General features: G+C 37.5%; 1 protein-coding gene across 1 annotated transcript in view; it reads left to right on the top strand.

Moving 5' to 3' along the window:
• The window catches only part of arid5b (AT-rich interaction domain 5B), an 89,706-nt gene that overhangs the window by 30,069 nt on the left and 37,634 nt on the right, over positions 1 to 22,003 (top strand). The window contains exon 4 of the mRNA XM_074676315.1: positions 8,869 to 9,099. Within this exon, the coding sequence (XP_074532416.1) occupies positions 8,869 to 9,099 (231 nt within the window). The remainder of the gene's footprint in view (positions 1 to 8,868; positions 9,100 to 22,003) is intronic.

Here is a 22,003-nt window from a genome sequence, read left to right as displayed (position 1 = left end):
GCTGACAAAATTTAACTGAAAAACTGTACCTTTGAGTAATTAAAAACAAAGTGAATACACTGTAAGAGCTACAAGAAATGGATAGAAATTAATATGTTCAACCACATTCTTGAAAAAGAACAAAAAACAAACAAAATAATAGTAATAAAAAAAAAAAATATATATATATATATATATATATATATATATATATATATATATATATATATATATATATATATATATATATACACACCGGTATATATAAAAGATAAATAAAAGATAAAATATAGTTTATTCATCCCCCGAAGGGAAATTCATGTTGTTATATATATATATATATATATATATATATATATATATATATATATATATATATATATATATATATATATATATATATTTTAACCCATAGAAAATTATGAATACTAAATGCTCACTTTTACGAATTTTTGCCTTATTTGATACCTAATAAAAACATCTGAATAGAGTACTTGATTACTTATAGTAAACAACAATGTGTAGTAAATCGTCTCTTTAAACTAAAATAAATGATTTCTTATAGCTTTTAGCATGATGTAACTAGCTGTTGTTAACACCCAACATAACTTTAAACTGCACTGCATGTTGGCTCACTCAAGCTCATTTATTTTCTCTTTGCTGATTTTTTTTATCAATACACATGCCAAATGACAGAATTAGTGCTGGGAAAAGCCAAAGTACATTAAAAAGAGAGGCTACAACGCTACTCCAATTTAATCTGCAGAAAAACTGAACATATGTGAACACTGTGCTTCCATCAACCAGGTGCTTTTTAAAACTTGTTTGTGTTACTTTTGCCGACTCCTCTCCTTTATTGCACCAAATTTCCAGTCCATACCCTTTCAAAATAAAAGCATCTACCATTACAATATGTCAACTTGCAGAAAACAAGTAACATTTGAGTCCTTTTCACCAACTTCATTTAAAATGTCTTCATATTCAGAAAAAGCAGATAATATCATCAGCAACAATGATGATTTCTTTATCTCTGTTTTATTCAAAGCTTAGATCTGACGTAAGGTAGGTCTCAGAGGGCCTAATTGACTTAACCTTTTGTTAACATTGTTTACATTTTACCCTGCAAATATTCTGATTCAAAGAAAGTTGGATGAAAACACCACTCCCACAAGAACAGGTTGAAATTAGTAAAGAGATACGATGTACCTCTTTGTCCACAGGGGGCACCATAAAAAAGAAAAAAATCCTCACAGGAGCTTTAAATGTTATAATGATAGATAATAAATTGCATTTTTTGCAAATAAACTTAGAGCATCAGTACTTAAAAGCTCAAAGATTTCCCCGAACAAGCTGCAAAAACAAGCTTAGTTGTTTTCTCTCAGTTTCATTCAGTTGCAACCGAGGGATGTCCTGCATTACCTCACTAAGAAATCGCCTTTTAACCTGAGGGGAAATTGTGTATTTTCTTTGAACATGAGGGCAGTAATTTACATATGCAAATGTTTAATATCCACTAACGAATTACAGCACACGTACAAATATCAGAAGCTGAACACATGTCTTTATAGCTTATACTTCTGCTCAATAAAACCCTTCTCAAACTGTTGACAGTTAATTTTCTGCAACATGACTAATGGAAACCTCTGTAGTATATTTTTGCTCTTTCTGCCAGTGCAGCAAAAAAAATCCCCCGACAAGGACCTCAAACAAGATGTTATTGATGTGAATGTGTTAGATTTACCTGATTTATACTGTTGTGATGTGTTCAAGGGGAATTCAGTGTCCAAAATGTTTGAGAGAGAAAAAGTGAGCTGCTAAAAGCATCTCATTCGTGCGTGGTTTTTATGAGGAAGACAGACAGGAAGCAGATACAGATGTTGCAAGAGGGATGATATGAATTTCATCATGTTCTCGTTAAAAGTTTCTGTTCAGCAGACCACTCTCAAGTTTCCTCTCTTTCTTAAACACAGCATCAAAGAGGGAATTTAGGGTTATCTCTGTGATGGATTACAGAGTGTATTATAAGCAAATTTAAGCTCTTTGTGTGTAGATTGTTGTACTATTGTGAATAGATAATAGAGGCTACTTGTAATCCTCATCACATCTTATGAGTCAATAAGTCTAAAAACAAAAGCTGTGCTCTGTAACTTCTCCTTTTATTCCCTGTTTGTTCTCTGCTTTTCTCTCTATCTCTACGTGCAGAGTTTTATTAAGAGGTGCAGGAAGGATAATACTGCTGCTCCTGAGTGACAGATGTTTGTATGCCTTTGTCTTCAGAAAATTAAACAGATATACTGTAGCTTCTTTTGTGCTCAGCTCCCTTTCATTTATGTGGCATCTGTCTCGTCCCTTGGGTCATGATTCATAACAAAGAACAATCCTACAAAGCTAAAGCAGCAACACTCAGTATTGATTCACTGTACAGCTTCTTTGGTCTCAACAAGACCTGAAACAGTATGGAGTGTTTCTATGTTTGAAGAAAGAAGGCTTTGTTGTGTTAAACTATGAGACTGATGTAATTTTAAAGGTATTCCCAGCCACAAATGACTTTAGCAGACTGTCTGTTTTATATAATTGTCCTCCTGACATCAGGGGGTGGATGGCTCAGGCCTTAAATTGAAGCATACATTTTAATCTTCTGAGCGACCACGTTCCATAGAAAGAGTTTCATTAATTTCCACACTCTTCCTCTGGTCATGCAAAGGCTGCATAAAAAAAATGTACAAATTTGATTCCAGTTTGCACTTCACTTTGCATATTACAAAACTGGTTCAGTCATGCTTCTTTTATCTCTGGAGTGTTAGTAAAATCAGGCTCATCCTGTCATCTCAAGACAGCTGAACTCATCCATGCCTTTGTCAAATCCTGGTTACATTATTGTAATGTACTCTATACTTGGGTTATTCAGTCAGCCTTGAAGTCTCTACAGCCTGAACAAAGTTCTGCTGCAAGACTCCTAAATAAGACCCAGTGTATGCTAATATCAGCCTCTTCTTAGCTTCCATCAACAAATTATCATTTTGTTTTAGAGCTCACTTTTAAAGGAATTGTTTTCACTTTTGGTGTTTTCATGCCATAGTGCTTATTATATGCTAGTTTTAGTGCCAGAAAGGTTGAATACATTTTCGTTCTCTGACATTCAAGTCAAAAGCTGATGGACTAAACACAGTGCCATTAAGACCAAACTAATGCTTGACTATGACAAAAGTAGCTGTTTTATTTTATCCAAAATCATGATAATTTTTGGTCCCTAAACTTAACAAATTTGAAGACTGTTGAAGACTGAAACATTTACAGTTTGGGTCAATTTTGGCATCAGTACTACCTGGTCAAGCAGAGGAAGATATTGTGGTTTGGTGAAGTACAAGAAGTCCATTCTGAACTTGAAATGAGATACCTGGGGTTTTCCTATCTCCTAAGTGAAATAGCATTCAAGCAGAAAGCTTTGAAAGAAACCTATCGGCAGCTATTACCAGCCAATCACAGCACAGAGCAGGATGTGGCAGAAATCCATTAGTGAAAAACAGCCCTGTGTCTAAAATCACACACTACATATTACAAAGTGCACTTTAAAGGTAGTTCTGATTTTTGTAGTGCGATCTAAAATTGGAGCAAGAACTATATTACACTCTGAAAGGTAGACTTACTGTATCCCACAATGCATTGTGAAAGGTATTGTGCAGCAGATGGTCTTTAATCAAGAAGTATGTACCATCACGTATTGTGGAGTAAAGGGAAAACGACACACAGATGAGAGGAGCGTGATCATTAAATATTACACCTTGTGGAAAAAAAACTGAAAAGTTAGTATTAGAATAGATACATTTTAATGGATCATTCTCTACAGTTGTAGTTATCACTGAAATTCATGCATCGGTATTGATTTTTGTAGTCCATTGCAGGGAATAAAAGTGTGGTTTAAGATACAGCCAGGACAGGTCATTTTTATCAACAGTGTTTGCTGTGTTGCTAACGTTGGTTTATGTCTAGACAGAGTTAAAAAAAAACAGTACACATAAAAGCAGAAATAATAAATTTAAAACCATAGAAACCTGCTCAATTATTCCACTGCTTATTATTATTATTATTATCATTATTTACCATGGCTCTGTTATTATAAGAATATTGGATATTAAGCGAGCAAATAGGACCAGGTGGCAGTAAACGGTGCAGACATTAAATCTGTTCAGTATCAAGTGTTTTATTGCTCTAAGATGGAGGGTACCACGCCTGTTCAGGAGACAGGAAGTGTATACACTTTCATACCTCTGGCACAGCTTGTAATGTGTCATCTTTTGTTACAGAGCCTCTTTGCTACTACTCCATCCACTACTATAATCATAAAAGTTATGAGCACGAGCAGTAAAAAGGAGCCATAACAAAACTAATGAAGGTCCTCGCTCTCTGTCCGACTACATGGCAGTGAACAAGCATATCTTTTTATTGCTCCAAAACTTTGCACCAGTTATTAGACAGTATAATGTCTGTCACTGCTTTTATACGACAGTTGAAAACCCACCTGTTTGAGGAACATGTTGTTAGTCAGCTGAACCTTTTTTTGTACTGTAACGCTCCAGTTACTGTATACAACTGTACCTACTCATATTTCCTCCTTTTGTCAGATTCCTCTAGATTATTGTCAATCACAAAAGGATTTTAGAAATACTGTAAAAACTGAGGCAAAAATCTGCTTTTTATCCAATCGCTGCAATCTACAATTCCCACAATGCAACACTATAGTTCATCTTTCATTAGGGCTCTCTTGGCTTGTAAATCCCCCATGTCTTTTATACTCCATGCCTCTGAGTTAGCACATATGTTTTCTGTTACAGATTTGTAGCATGCAACCCAACCCTGATGACATCACTATGACATCACTGGGGTATTTTCAGACTTTGGAAAGCTCCCAGAGAGCCGCAGAAAACATTGTACAACTTTCCCCGCACACTGAGTTGTACTTAAATCTGACGTGTAGTGTAGCAATAATGGTGTTGCCTTTAAGGTGTAAAATGTTGGTGCAAAGCATCAGCTGTATAGCACTACATTTTGTACCGACCTAACTTTATCAGTTTACTTTTTATTGTTTTACATTAGAATTTATTGAGCGCTGCCCTGGCTGAGTGGTTGTAACATCAGCTGTCCTGCAGAGCAGTTATGACCCTGACACTATTGTAGTTTATGAGGTCAGGAGCTTTACAGCGTGTTCTGAAAATAATCTCCCACAACGCAGCTGTTTGATCAACACGCTATACTGCCACCAGGAGAGGACTTACGGACAGAGAGAGAAAAAAACAGAAAAGAGATCCAGAGAAAGAGAGAGGGAAAGAGAAACAAACTGCATAATGTTCTCACGCTGTCTTCTAGCTTTCAACTGATGCAGCTCCAGCCTCAGCCAATTAGGAGGCTTATATAAAGATAAGGATGTCCTTTATTTTGAAAGGTCGCTCTGAAAGAACAAAAGGATTTTTTTTTACCGTTAAGTGTACATACACTCAGTGTACATTACACGCACCAACACACACATCAACATGCATACATTGCAATGCCTTTGTACAGTTATTAATGCCCTGCAGCTCTCTCTCCAAATTGAATCTAATCAAGTGAAATGTTGTGAGGGTCCTCTGGAGAAAGAGCAGGTCTGATGGTGACTGCTTACAGTACAAACCTGGCGTTTGGAAACAAAGCCTGCTCTGCTCCTGAGTTGTAATTGCAAATGACATTTACAGCAATCTTTAATGAATATGCACCTCTGCAGTGTGGTATCTACATCCCTCTAGATGGGAATATATGTGTTTATACATCTGTAAGCTTTGTGGGGCTTAACTCCACATAGGCGGTCTGTCTTTCTTTATATGTGTGTGTGTGTGTGTGTGCTGCTTGAATGGGTTTAATAATTTCTTTTGAAGTGGTCGTCACAGTGGAGTACAGTGGAACTAATTACGCTGATTGTCAGGAATGCAGCTGCTGTAAATATGCTGTGAATGGTGTCCTTCCTTCCCTGTTTCTACTGCACTTTCAAGATGCCATCAGCCTCCAGCTTGATAGGAAAACATTAAAGAATCCAGAAAATCCATTTTTAAACAGACCTCTTTACACTGCCTGTTTGTCTTTAGGAAGGCAAGGTGAAAAGCTTTGCTAGTTAGCCATCCTTGAAATATTAACTCAGCAGCAGAAATTCCCATGAATGTCATGTCCGAGGGCTTTGTAAAAGCAGACAGCACAGTGAATAATTCATGTAAAAATCCTGTTTCAAACTGCCTGACTCTGCTTCATCAACTGTTGAACCGTGTAGTCGGCTTTGTAAGCTAGAAAAATATTAGCACTCCAGTTTCAAACAACACGCCACTGAGAGCAAGTGAGTCCGCACAATGTGATGTGATTGAAACAATTAATTAAATCAGCGAGTGAATCAGCAGCTATTTCTCTGAACAACCATGCGAGTCATTTTAAGCCAAAATGAATCACTTCTTTTTATTTCAGCATCCTAAATGTTCATATCAAGAGTTCCTTTTGAGACTGTTTTTATATTATCTAGTGTTTTGTGGCTACCATGATCAATCTCTCTTGTTTGATTATAATTTATTATACAAATAAGCATCATATAATATGTCTTCTTTGATATGTGTTTTTTCATAAAGAAAAAGCATAATATTGGTGCTCTTGAGTGTATTTTGGTGGGAATGATTTTCCCATAGAGTCATTAAGAAGAGACAAAATATAGCTTTACTTTGTTGGTTAGCTCCTGCCTTGTGAGTGAAAATATGTAGTCCATCTAACAAAATCAATGCACTTTCTATAAGGCTCATTCACATTCTTATTTCCATGGTGCTTTATTTATCCATTTTTATCTCCTGCTGCATGAAATAATAACTGAGCGTGTAATTGGTTGTAGATTATGATTTTCAGTCATGTGGGTGGTAGTTGTTCTGATATAATTAAGCAGGACTGCATGAAAAGGGTTATTTTAATCACCATCTGTAACCTGTAGACTCAACTGCCAACGCTCTGTTATTTGCTCTACATCGTCATAAATAGAAGACATTCTGTCATAAACAGAGATGTAAAATAATCAAGTAATTACTTAGGGATTATTTAATATGAAGAAACTCTGATATGTTAGAAACAATTATTATGCTGAGGAAAATCATTATGATCCCGCTGGTGAGCATTGCATTACTCTTGCTGAACATTATCTGCTGAAACATGAGTTGACCAAGCTGCTGGCTCTTCTTCTTTTCTTGAGTATAACATTAACAGTTTGCTCCATCTGTCAGCATATTTCTTCTGGTTTAATGGCACTTTACTCTGTGAGGTCACTTTGTGACTTCCTGTCCAGAGTCTTTCAAATTAACAGAAGAGATTTCTTTGCCAGTTTGTTGTCAGGTGATAAAGCTTTAAGTACACACTGTCTGGGGAATTTTAATTACACGCCACATCAGAGATAACACAATCAATATGGTAATACAATATGTCTCCAGTGGAATATATGCTACATGCTAGAGCTGCAGCTATCGAATATTTTAGTATTCGAGTATTCTACTGAAAATCCCATCGATTAATCGAGTAATCGGATAAAATACATCCTTGTTTAGTTAAAGAGCAGTTATTTTTCAAATGAAAATTTTTCTCTTTAAGAAATAGAATTTTCTGATACAGCATGTCAGTAAGAGCACTTGCTTTGGTAGCTCCAAAATCTGTAAACACACTTTGACACATTTTTTGTGCTTTGTACATCTCATTAAATGTTGCGGCCCCAAATGGCACCCGTTTCGTAGAATGACCCATTAGTCTCCAAACTCCAGAAAAGAAGCTAGATTTGTTGCTAGTTGCTATTTTGTATAAGAGGTAGCTTGAGGGGTCTGAAAACTCTCTTAATATGGCCTCAGCTCTATTTGAAATACCACTCTTTGATCTTTTTTAAAATTAAACGATTCCTCGAGGCGGAGAAAATTACTCGAGTAATTTTTGTAATCAAGTACCTCGAATCATTTGAGGAATCGTTTCAGCTCTACTCCATACTTTATCAACCAACTATGTCTACAGTTGAACTAGAGGTTGTAGATCTTAAAACATGATGCTCTGCATTGTGCACTCACAGTTTACATTAAACCATTTGTTTTCTCTTAAGTTGTTATGTTTAAGTGCATTCTTACATTTATGGTTGTAGGATAACAAGGTCAGCACTCACACATGTTCACCAACACAAGCACCCGCTCACCCCTGCCTTGTCTAAATTGCTCTGTGGATTTTCCAATCTTGAACTTGCTTGTTAAAAAGACCTTGTCAGTCAAAGTTGCGAGCTTCCAGAGTTGTTGACATTCCTCTTGTCACCTCAACAGCGATGCATGTCATGCATTTAAAACATGCAGGCCAACAACATAACATGTTTCCACAGGGCACATGAGAGGCTGTTATATCTGATAAGTGAAGACTGGAAGGAAGTAGTGTTAAGTTTTAATGCAAACTGTTTTGAAATAACAATGAATCGACATATTCTGACTGTGTATTACACTGCAAATAACATTATTGTTTCTGTCAGGTTAGTTTTCTTTTTTAATCACATTCATTTTTTTGCACGTCTGTTACTCACTGAGGTTTAAATAAAGCTTTAATCTTGAGATCTCAAAGTTTAAAGCACACAAACATAAGGAGTAGATGGATTACATTTGAAGCACAGTTAAAGCTGATGCCAGATTATAATAGCAGCCAAGCAATGATCTATGACAGTGACTCAGGCTGTAAAATTAAGGACTGAAATTCTCTACAAATCCTACAGGGGCATTTTATAAAACAAAGCATTTCCTTAAATGTTTCCCCAGTTGAACGTTTGACTTTGTATTTTCTCACCGGACATGCTAACAGTGTGTCTGTACTTTGTGTGTTTTCCAGGCCAGGAGGAGGACGGGCGCAAGATTTTGGTCCTCAGTTACCCCCAGTATTGTCGCTACCGTTCAGTGTTGGCGCGGCTCAGAGAGCAGCCGTCCTCCCTGCTCATAGACCACACAGTGCTGGCACTGGGCGGCATTGCTGCATTGGGAGGAAGCACACGGATCCTGTACTGTCGGGACACCTTTGAACATCCCGCCTTGCTGCAGAACGACAGCATCTGTGACGAGTTTGGTAAGTGAGGCAGCTGGACGTTTGATTGTACAGTTTATTAGTCTGTCTAAAATGCTAACAGCTATTACCGTGACAGTTTATGGTATTTTGAGTGTTGCACATTGCCAAATGAAACATCAAACTCCTCATGTCCTAAACTCTAAATGTGAGGAGGCACTTAAAACTCATTCTCACAGTTTGGTTCAACTCAAACTTTCAATTATGTCATTATGGTTACCCCAACCATTTGTTCAAGTCTGCTTTTAGTGGAAAATGGACTCTGTGTACACTTTCTGGGCCAGGCTATTTGATGCCATTGTGTTAAAACCCATAAAATGCACTTTAATCCATCCAAAATGCTAACGTTTTACAATTAATATCGTCAAAGTAGAAATCATATAAAATGCTGAAGAAAAGGTGGTATTTGTGTATGTTTTTATCAAGCCAAACAAAAGTACTAACCTGTGAAATGAAACTGTCTTAAAAAAGCAACATCTAATTAGCTGAAGATAAAAGAAGAAAACTGTCTGCTTTCCTTTTTTCTACTCATCTGAAAGTTTTATCATTTCAACTTGACATTTAAGGTCCGCATAGAGTAGTATGGATACCACTGTGCATGTGAAAGCAATTCAAAGATCACCTGCTGTAATGCCGCCACTAATGCTAAAAGCAGTGCAGCATAATGTTAACACATCACAATACATCAGATCAAGTGTGTTGTACACTACAGATAGCATGCACTTGAAAACAGCCCAGATAACTCATCCATAGTAAGACCTAGTGTGCTTGTTTGGATGATGATATGGGCACAGTGAGCCTATTAGTTCATATGGATTTAAGCTAGGTCGTCTAAATTGTTAAGTGATAAACAGAAACTTAAACATCCTTGTAGCCTGCCTGTTATTAAAGGAGGCTTATTATTGTTTGCTTCATTTCTCTTTCTCTTCTTTTTCATGTCTCTACTGCCGGGGTCTGCAACCTGCGGCTCTGGAGCCTCATGCAGCTCTTTGACTCCTTTGCAGTGGCTCCTTGTAGCTTTAAAAATATTATTAAAATAAAGGGCTTTTAATATATTTCATTAAAAGAGTATTAATGATAACAACATAGACACTAAGTAAAATCATAATATAACATTTTGTACTAGAAATGCATCACCTCTTGAAACAAAGCTTTTTGCAGTTTTTTGAATTGTGATTTGATTTTAATTTTTTTTTATTTCAATTTTTTGACATTTTTGCGAATAAAGAAAAATAATTCCCCATTTTTTGGAGATAGAGCAAATTTTGGAATTTTTTATATAAATCCCTCTCTTTTGCAATTTTAGAAAGTTTCAACAATTTTTTTAAATTAAGCAAAATTTAAAAACTGCATTATTTAGGGTTTTTTTGTTTGCAAATTTATGAATTTCTCTAAAATTTTGTACATTTATTAAATTCATTTTTATATTTTGCTAATGTTTGTTGTTTTTTTAATTTCCAAATTTTGCAAAATTTATAAAATCTATTACACTACAAATTTCTTTTTTTCTTAAATTTTCAAATTTATTTAAAAATAAATCAAATAAATCCAAAAAAATAGATTTATTGAAAATAAAAAAACTAAGAAATCACATGTACAAATTTATAAACACAAAAACTTCTCGTTTAGATAATTATTCACCTGATTATACACTTTTTTTGTCTTAATGTGAAGATAAAGTAGATTTTGCGGCTCCCGAATGACTTTCTTCCAGGTAAGCTGAGGCAAAACGGCTCCTTTAAAGGTTGCAGATCCCTGCTCTACAGTCTGCGGATATTTGTACACAGTTGTACAGTATATGAAAGCAGTTACACTCTGTTAAGGTCAGAAGCTAAAGCTACATTAGCTTCTAGCTACTTGTAAAGCACAGATATTCTGTTCAAACTTGCAGGCAACATAGGCAAAAATTTGACATTCAAGAAGCAAGCATGAGATGGTAATGTCCCCTTTTTCTTTTTGCTAATTTGCGTCTTTAGCTGTAACTAGCTGCGAATGGAGCTTCCTTAATACGGCTAAATAGTCCAAACGTGTAATATCACTACTGAGCCTTTCATTTATCTAGTGTTCTGGTGTTTAGTTAATGGGTTTTCAAGACAGAGTTTAAACAAATACATTTATATAAAGTTGTTTAGCCATTAGCTCATGTTGTTGTTCGCATTGTTAGCCAAAACCAAACAATACCAACAAATGTGTTGTAGTTTTCCTGTAAAAGCAACATAAAAACATCTCTGTGGAAAGAACCAGCAAAAAACTTTTGGTTAAATTATTTATTGAAGATTCTTAGCTGAAATTGTGACAGGCTTTCTGGTTGTTGCTGGTATCCAGCTGGGTTTCAAGCTAGTAACATTAGCATCTGGTTAGCTCAGTCACCACAGTAACACCAGAATACTGCTTGCCCGCCCCCACTCCATGTCTGTACTCTGCCAATTTTAAAAGTATGTTGTACATTAATGACTAAGGTAAATCATCTTTGTAGTTAAAGAGTAAACAGACTCTCTAATCCAAGGAAACCTTAAACGCTCCTTCATAAACATGGTGGCTCTGCTGGCACCAAATGAAAGATATAGAGAGATATAAAAAGAGAGACACATAGGAGGGTGTGAAAAAAAAAAGTAGTGGTGATTTCTATATTTTTAATATAGATTAGAAGAAGGAAATCCTTGCCACTTCTTCCATAGCTGTGATTTGAGTTTGGCTGGGGATCATTAGCTTGCCTGCTTGGCCTCATTTCACTCATAACTCCTTTGTTTGTATTATAACAATGCTACATTTGAGCTTTAATTTCCCCAAGCAAATTAAAGCTATTTAAACCCTACATCCACTTTTTGTGCCGGGTAGTTATTACTAAAAGGCTCAAGTGTAAGGCAATAGTATTGATCATTCCTTGCCTTAAAGCAGGCTGTCAAGTATAGTTCTTTGTTTGGTCTCAGTTCGTTTGACCTCAGATGGGCCTCTCTGTTTACGAAAACAAGTGACCTCCATTCAAACACTCTCTCCAGTCACACCTATGAAAAGCATTCTGTGGTTCCAGTGAGGAATTTTGAAGTGCTGGAACATGTCTATTTGCCATTCTCTGTGCTTTCCCCGCTGCTCATGAATCCACACATTTTATTAACCCCGAGCTGGGCTAAAACAAAGGAATAATGTGATTCATCTCTCTTTATATTTCCTCTGCTCGGTTTGCACAGTGGAGCTCAGCGGGCTCTTGTGCAGCATCAATTTGACATTCACAGTAACGGCTCCTCTGGTCAAAAGTCATTGTTTTTCTTTTCCTGTAAATTTGCCAGCAGGTAATTGCATTTTTAAGAGTGCGGCAGAGGTGAGACCAGAAGGGAAAACGGTTTTAGGCATAGGAAAATAAGTTATGAATAGTAACGCTAACATCCTGTGGCTGCTGTTGCTCATTCGCTTGGCTCAATAATGCCATTCCTCTGTGAGCCACATTTAAGCTAAAGGTTTATTTTCAGAGCCTAAGGGAGCTCTACTTTTTATTTTTTTTGACTAAGGCAACCAGATTTCTAAAGTTATTCACATGAAGGTTTTACTAGGTTTGAAGCAAGCTTTTATATCTGCTTGAATTGCTGCTAGGAGACTTGTTTGTGATTTGTTTCAAAACAGCAGAGCTAAGTAATTTCCATCTCTCTGCCAAGTGAACTAAGGCCCCAAGGGCGTCTTACTTATAGGCACAAACACATGAACGTTTGCACATTTGCACTTAGAATCACACACAACTGCTGAGTAAAGTTATCCTGCCATTTACAGGCTCCGTATCAAAAAAGCAGCAATAAAAGCCATATTAAATCCACCTTTATTAGGGTAAATACCAGCGCTGTGGACACGTTAGAAGGAAATACTGTGCAGCTGAGAAATATTAAAAAGTTAAAAATTGATCTGGGGAGCAGTTTTAGGACTTTCTTCTTTGCTTCTCTTAATGCTAATTCTGACCTTTTATATTCAGCCAAATCTGCTGTGGCAGCTCTAATAGCCGTCCGTCTTGTCTCGGCTAATTCATGAAAGTGTGTCAGGCTACCTCAGGGGGGGTGAAGAAGAGAGGCCTCAGGAAAAAAAAAAAAGAAGTGTGAGTGCAGATTTTCAGCAAGTCTGTTGGTTCAGTGTTGTGTGAAATGTAGCCATCAGATAAAAAGCAAGGTGTTAAAACGTAGCCTATTCTTGGTTGCTTTATTATGGCTTCAAAACATCCCTACAGTGCATTTAAAGAGCAAAATATTCATTTTTTTATGGAAGGCATATGTTGCTTTTCTCCTCTCATCCTGATTCGTCTTTAAATTTTCCAGGTGAGTGGTTAAACAGCAGCCCTCCCCTGCGCTTGTGTACATAATCACTTTGATATCTCCAGTATTTGCTCTGACTTCACTCTGTGATGTAAGCTCATCCTTTTTATGACATGGACAGTTGTCTGAGCTCTTTCTAACTCAATCTATTTTTCCTTTTTTTTATGTTCATCCACTTCACCAACCTGCTTTTGAAACCACTGTGAGCAAAAGCTGCAGTTGCGTCAGATCACAGATCTTTTAGTCCTGTGATCCATATTTATGTTCAGCATCGCCTGTCACCCCTGCAGCTGCTTTCCTCACGGGGAATGACACAGTTTTTGTTTATAATTATCATGCACTCTCTGCCAGCGTGGATTGATTATACCCATTGCTACTTTGTGTCCCCAATTTAATTTTCTTGCCAGGAGGAAAGTAATATCAGCGCTGCACAATGGCAGAAGAAAGAGAAATAAGTGGGGCTGAAGACACATAATCCTTACAGTACTTACTGCCTGACAATCTGAATAGAAAACAAGCTCTTATATAAATCTAAGAATAATCAGGTCTTACATACTGTACGAGAATAATATTGGTATAACTGCCAGTTGCTCTGTTGTGAGAAAAAGCCTGGAATAGTTTGAGTGGGCCAGGCCTTTGACGCTTTGAACGACAGATGACAAGGTTGAAGTTCTTGTTATTAGCTGTCACTGTGTTTGGTATTACTCACATTCATTTGGCACCGATTCTGTACGTGCAACAAAGCAACAACATAAATATTTGTAAGCTCGACCTGTAAGATGTTACAAGATTCGCTCGGCTGTCACACATTTGGGCGTCTGTGAAGGAAAATATTATGACCAACATTTTTCTCATTTCTCTGATTTCGGAGTTATGCTGACCTTCCTCTCCCCCTCGCCTTCAGAAACCTAACCCTCCTTGTGTGCACACTGCTTAAATCAACAGCATTTTCAAAGTTAGTGAGGCAATCATGTTTGAGGCAAAGCAGCCCCCCCTCCACTCCTCTTCCTCCCTTTTTGCTCTTTCTCTTCTGTGCTATATATTCCCCAGGTCTCTCTCCTTGGCACAGAAACTATATATTTCATGCTCAGCTCAGTGTGTTTTGTTTGAAATATCTCTCACTCGGTGCTGGTTTGATTTTTATTAAAAAGAAACATTTCGAGAGCAATCCTTTTGGAATCCCTTTTCTGTAATCCCCTAAGGGTGGGAGGAGTATAAAAAAACTATTTATTGCTTCAATATATTAAAATTATCCAGATGTACTGATCATAAACTGAAATTTTACAGTCTATTTTTGATCTGTGCTGCGTGTTTGCTAGTTTTTGTACATCTGTGGCAGGGTTTTGGTCATGCTTTTTGTGCATCTGTGAGGGTGTTTCTGCCTGTCTAACTTAGTTGCAACTGTGTTTGACAGAAAAAGAGAGATTTCCTGTTTGGTCTCTGGTCCTGTAACTGAAACTGATCCTGAAACATACCGGACAGCTGAGGAGAATGCAAATGAAAAGCATGCTAAAATCATAACCCTGCACTGTGAGATAACATCTTTAAAAACATTCACTCCCTGTTAGCTTGATTGGGCTGGGTCACCAGATTGAACATACAGTATGATGTCATTGTTTCCACAACTTGAACCACTTTCTCGCTCGCTCTTTAAACATGAAATCAGATTAGATGAAATATGCATATTGCGATACCGTCCCATGACAGCCCCGTCTGTTAATGTAATAGGCAAACTGCTTGCTAAGCTCATGTTTTCCCATCTCCTCTGCAGATTTGTGTTAACCACCGGCCCATGAATTTTTCATCGTCCATATGTCATGGTGTACAGAGGCCGTGGAGGAGAAATTTAGAGGAGAAAAGAGGACATGTTGTAGCTCTATAGTCTGATTTCATAATCAGGACGTGAACTGTATACAGCAACAGCTGAACATACGGTGAGGGCCACTTATACCGCAGTCATGTCTTTCATATATCTCTCTAGTTTTACAGGAAATGAAAGATACTGTGCATATTTTTACATTAAAGCCATGTTACATAACTAAACATACCATGCTATATGTTGCTGTGTGTCTTGGTATTGTTCTGGTATTGATACTGTTATGACTAAAAGCACTTTCTTGTACGAGTATCAGCAGCATTACCCTGACCTCTGCGCTGAATAAAACACAATCTTCCTGATTATCCTGATTATGTCATCAGTTATACACCAGCTCTTCATGTATTACTTTGTGTTGCTGCCTGTCTATTTTTAGTCAAGCACATAGAGACACTCATAGAGAGACTTCTCAAAGGTCTGTGCCTGGTATTTAAAGTTCAGAGTTTTCACAAAGGAGCAGTGCAGAGGATTATTGATGAATCCAGGAAGTGGGAACATCAGATTGTACACTAACTTTATTTAAAGGGTAATACTATGACGCATCTCCCACACTTCTCAAAATGCTATTTTTTGTTCCAGTTTAATTTCCCCATTGAAAAATCTCCAGAAAAAGAAGTAGGAGTTGTGGAGTTTCAAACTAACTCTCTAACTATTTAAAGGACCAGTGCGTGAGATTTAGGGGAAATCATTCACTTGTCTTTACATTGGGGCAGGGGCGGCCAACCGGTCAGAGACCAAGAGTCACAAAAATGACCGTGGTACTACAAAGAGCCACATCACGCACGTGGTCTCACAAACACACTTCCTCTCACACATAAACGAAATGACATGAAATGAAAATCAATACATTTCCAATTTTCAAGGCGAGGTTTATTGTGTTTGTTAGTGTGTTTGAATTTGTACTAGAGAAGAGAAACTGAAACTTAAGTGTCAACATGTACACCCAAATATTGATCAACACTGATCGCAACGTTGGCATCAGTATATAAATATTTTAGATTGATCGGCACACTGCTACTTATAACTATATATATTTTTATGAATGGATCGAAGAGCTGCACACCAAAAGGCAAAGAGCCACATGCCACAGGTTGGCCATTCCTCGTTGGGGCAACATCAGCTCATAACTGTTTTGCTTTAGACTCTGATCTTTTTGTCACATTTTATTTGTATTACAGTTAACTGTGGTATGTAAAAACACACGGACCAGAACTGGTAATTGATCTTAATGATAACTGCACCTGAATCGGTTGATATTCAGTTGACTGAGGTGTTATTTCTGCGTACTGCTCTCAGTGTCTCTTTAGTCTCTTATTACTCACTTTTTTACTTTTAAAAAATGTGATGTTAGCCTAGATGGCTAGTCAGGAAGGGCTGGAAAGCTCACTGGGAAAAATACAACACCAGAGCATTTGAGACATTTAAAGTTTCCACTGCGGAAGTCAAGTCATGCAGACTAAATATGGAGGAAGGAAAACTTTCTGAAAGTTTGCGCAACTGTTTGTTTTGTAGAAAATAAAGATGATGTGCTTCAGCTAAATTCAAGCAAAATTCACAGAATACGACCTCATGATGAAACCTGTGCTATGATGCTAGCTTTAGCAAGAAGCCACCCAAGATGCCATGATGTTTAACCCTTATTCAGCCACAACGCAGTGGAATCTATGGTCATAACACCATCATTCATTAACTGACTGTGTTGTTAGATCAGAGTTAGCAGGCACCAAGCAGACAGCATTGAACTAGTTACGACCTTTAAAAGTTAAGAGGGAAGTTAAACAAGAACTTAAAATGAAGGGAAATTAGCAACAACAGCCTTAATGTTATTTCCAGTATTCATACATGAGGATTGTGTAGACACTGACAACATCTTAAGTGATTTTATTACCGTGACATCTTCTGTCTAACACAACACAACTAGCTCTGCCAAAGCATCTGTCTTCATATACTTTTGTTGCTTAATTAGCTCACATTTTTTAACCTTGGGGAAATAAATACTTTTTTTTTTAATGTGCTAGAAAAGCTTTTTCATAAGACTCAAGAATATTTATCATTAGACTGCACAGTGAGCCTGGCCTGTTGACTTTTGTGGAAGTGAAAAACTCAAGGACATGTTATTTTGAAAGACAAAGTGACTTTATTTTTCTCTGGTATGTAAGAAAAAATAGCATTCAGGTATGAAGTTCCCCTGATTTGCACCACATTGTTCCAAATCAAATCAAATTACAAATACTCTTTAAAAAATACTCTGATAAATGAATCTAATCATGATACATTGAAAAGGGTCAAAAAGGGAGTCCCGTTTGTGAAAACCAAGCAGCCCGTGTTTTGACATGTTTTATATGAAATGTATTGTGAGTTTCATCTTAAGACTTTGAGATATTGCAACTTGTCTTTTTACTTTTAGCGTGTCACATATTGTTTCTGCTGCAATGTTTATACAAATATCAGATACTATTTAACTTATACATTTCGTACTGAGTTCAGATTTCCTTCAACACATTATAATTCATTTAAACAAAAAAAAATAAAAAACATACCAACCAAGAGTTTTTATGTAGCTTTATGTCACATGGTCTAAAGGTGACTGTACAGAATCAGTCACTGAGTAAATTTCATGTCTCGACATGTAGGTGAACTTTGATGCCTTCAGTGGAGAAAAAAAAATGGGAACACATAAATGATTTGAAAGTTTTTGGGTTTTACATTTGGCTGCCTTGAAAAAGGGTTAAAATTTTTTACCCAATTTTAAAAACTTTTTTTAAAACATTTTTTTGGAGCTGGGGGATGAAATATGGGGCTTTTGAAAAGCTCCTTTGGAATAAAAGATAACTTTAAACTGCACTGCATGTTGTCAATTACTTCACACTTTGGCTCACTCAAGCTCATTTATTTTATCTTGGCTGATTTTTCCAATAATACGCTTGTCAAACGACAGAATTAGAGCTGAGCAGTATGGTTTAAATCAAGTATGATTATATTTACAGGAACACTTTGAAGCTGTAGTGGATGACACCTCAAGACTCATGTTTGAGGGAAAAAAAAATCCCAATTTTGCGCTGTGATTCAACTCCTGAATGCCCCTAATAAAAATTACAGAACAGCATGTTGCAACCTGGAGTGAGCACGTCTGACTCATCGGTGTAACTGTAGATGCTGTTTACAGAGACGGCTCAGCCCTCGGCAGCCGGGTTTGTTGGGTTAAAGTGTCGAGCATCTTTTCACTCGTCTGCAGGTAGAGGCTTGTTGTTGCTGGTTGTTGTTTCTGAAAAGGGCTTGTGTAACTTAAGTGACGTCAAATACCTTTTTTTTTTTTTTTTCACCACTGATATATGAAAGTAGCTAAGTGAGGATTACACTGTACCTCCTGACTTTGATTGATGTTTCCTTTTTATCTTTCCAAAAAATGACGCAGATGTTTCTCAGGAAAAGAGGACAAGTGTCAGTGCTGGCAACTGCTTGAGTCATTTGTTTAAAAAGTCTTAAGGAGATGTAGTGGGAGAAATGAAAGTGCTTGTTTTGTTTTTGAATAAGTAGAACAAACTCCCCACATCACTGAATAATAATCACTTCACGTAAGAAGAAGAAGAAAAATGGACAAAGAGATGAAAGTATTGGCCTGTTTGTCCTGTGAAGGCTGATTATTTATAATCACCGTGGCTTATTGCTTTGTAGCTTTTCAAAATGATAAAGTCCCTCTGATTGGGCTCATTGGTCGACTCAATCTCATCAAGTGTAACTAGAGCGTGATCTATTAGAATACATATGTTTTATTGATGTTTGGGCTTCTTGTTTATCCTGGCATTCATTTATTTATAGGTCGATGCTGTGATTTTTTTTTTTTCCTCCAGTAATGAATAGGATAAGCCTTGAAGCTTATCCACTGCTCCCTTTCATCTCTCCTTCCCTCCCTCCCCCCCTCCCTCTTCTCCCTCCAAAAGCCAAATTGAAATACTGTATTTTTAAAGCCGCCGTCCTGCCGAGTTGTTGCTGCAGTCTGTCAGTATCAATGATGTGGAAGCGTTTGAAGGTTATCCCGTTTTTAGTAAATCCTCCACATTATGTAACTTTGACTCTGTTTTACATTTGGCACTTGGCTTGGAAAAAAAAACAACAACGAAAAGCAGGGTGTGTATTTGGGACAGTCCCCTCTGCTGGCTCTTAACATTTTTTTTTTTTTTTTTTGACTGAACGGGATTTATTTTTCAGTTCCCTCCTCCTGAAACAATAGCCATTAAGTGCTACTTCCCAACAGCTGAAGTGACACATTCACTTGATATTTTCAGCTTGTATTGTGTTGCAGTGAATTAGTTTTGTTGTCTCTTGACAGAAAAGCAGTGCAGCTAGTTTGTGTGGATTGAATATTGTGTTGTTTTTGGGCTAAAGCCAACATTGTAAACTAGTCCTCCTTTTTTTGTGTTGTTATAATTAAACTGTGTATATGTGTCTGTGTGTGTGTGTGGGGGGGTGTTTTGAGCTAAATACTTGGTGATATTGTTAAGTCCCCTAGGGGTCAAAGGTCATTGCATTCCTCAGCCAGTGTGTCAGTCAGTGGATCAGGGCTGAGATTAAACCCCGCTATGTCTCGAGTGTGATGTGTGCTAATAAGTGCTTAACAGGTGACGCTGCCATCATGAGGCAATCACATGAGGAGGTGGAAGGAAGGGAAGAAAGAAAGACAGAAAGAAAAAAGACACCAGAGGAGGAAGGATTCACTCCCCTTAACTGCAGCTTGTTTTCAGTCTAAATTGAGTTTGGGAAATGTCTATTGTAAAACATGAAGCGTTGTGACTGCGTACCATAATTTTCTATTTACTGTGCAAATGGAAAGCTCGAGTCAACAGTGTTTTTTTTTTTTTTTAATTTTATGAGTTTGTGCGGTGGCAAAGTACACACATTCACACCCCTGTTGAAACACACACCCCGATGAATCCGATGAGAATGATTTCATAATCCGTCGCAATAATAAACTTCTTTGAACACTTTAATTGGCTCTTCCTGGAACGGCACGGCTTCGCTTCATTTGATCTGATGAAAGAGTAATGTTGCTTCTCCCCAGGGGGAGCATGCACAACAGCGCACAAATAATGAATTAAGAGCACTACCCTTCCTTTTTTTTTTCTTCCAAATGACTGCAGTAACAAAGCAGGAAAATTCATCTTGCTCTTACACCACTTCCCCCTGATAATTTGCTCTTTATGTTTACTTGGTTATACGTTTAATTTTCAGCTTGTTTTAGGTGAAAGTAATCCGGATTCTTGGAAGGATAATGCGCTGAGGTCACACAGAAATTGATTGTCATCTGAAAGCAGCATTGTGGCTGGAAGTCTTCCAGAAACATTCCTCATGTGTGAATCTGTGAAAAGTCACACTTCCTGTACACTCCTTTGGAAATACTAGCGCTTTTGAAAAGCCTGTATTGCAAGAAGCGGAATTAGATTTTCAAGGCTCTTTGGTGTATGTAAAGTGAATGAAGGCAATGCAGAAGAGGTAAAAGGAATATGTAAAATTGAAACTGGCAAAGTCATGATGGTTTGGTAGAGAGTCCTCGTCTCTTTGCTGAGGAGTATTAACAGTGACAGTCTGAATGGAGAGTCTGTGTACTGCTACAGTATGGTCACAGAAATGACCTCATTACTGGCATATACATTATGTATGTGCACACACATACATACACACACACGAGACACATTGATCTTCAAATGGCGTCAATTTCCCATTTATACATCAGCCTCCTAATTATAACCCCTGACACGCCTGATTAAGAAGTCAGTACAAACTTAAAACTTTAAACACAAATTTTCCTCAATCTTGTCCCTTTTTCCTCGAGTATGGCTTGGCTGTAAATCCTACACACACACACACACATGCACACACAAACACGCGTTTTAGCACCCCTCATGGCTGCCACAAACTACAACAACGATTCACACGATATTATGAGAGCAAGATAAAAATACAGGAGCGTATTTTTAATGTCTCGGTAAACACACACTTGCCGGTATGTGGGCTTGTCTCCATGGCAACCCCAGTCAGAGCGTGCCCGGCCTCGCGTTTTGACAGCTCCTCCTGATGATGATTGATAATTACTACCTGACTTGTTGTCCCCGTCTCCACAAACATATGGCGGGAGCTGCCCTCCACCGTATATCTGCCAAAATGTTCCCTTTTCTGATAATAGCTTTTTAATGTTGCATTTTGTTGTGCGTGCACAGCAATCAAACACCCCCCAACACACACACATACACACCACACACCCAACCCCACCCCTTTGTAATTACATTTGCTGCAGCTCGCATAATTATTACAGAAAGGAAAGAGAAATAGATAGGAAAGGCAGGGGAGTGGGAGAAAGTCGAAAAGAGGCGGAGGATGGAGGGGGGAATAGAGTTGATTTCACATTGAGTTGATGCGTTTCTCACTGCGCTGCTGAATTTAAATTTGACAAATTGTCAGGATCAACACAAAGAAGCAGCATTTTTTTCATAATATAGTCTCATATTAGAATATAAACAGCAGATAATAGTGTGTGTGGTGGGCTGCAGTTAAATCGAGGCTCTTTATTCCATATCTGTGAGTGCACTACTTTATAATGCAGTGTGTGTGCGTGTATGAATCTCATATTTAGACCTGATTGAAAGCAATCTTGTTACATTCAGCGAGGACATCAGTCTATAAACATGATTTATCTGCTGCACACTGGATACCAAGGCATTAGCACAAACCCCTTTGTTGTGGA

Source organism: Halichoeres trimaculatus, unplaced genomic scaffold (genome assembly GCF_033239565.1).
Source record: "Halichoeres trimaculatus isolate MK-OKI-2021-1 unplaced genomic scaffold, fHalTri1.1 fHalTri1_scaffold_8, whole genome shotgun sequence".
NCBI classification, from domain to species: domain Eukaryota; kingdom Metazoa; phylum Chordata; class Actinopteri; order Labriformes; family Labridae; genus Halichoeres; species Halichoeres trimaculatus.
The sequence above is the reverse complement of the archived record's forward strand: the minus strand, read 5'-3'. Positions and strand labels throughout refer to the sequence as shown.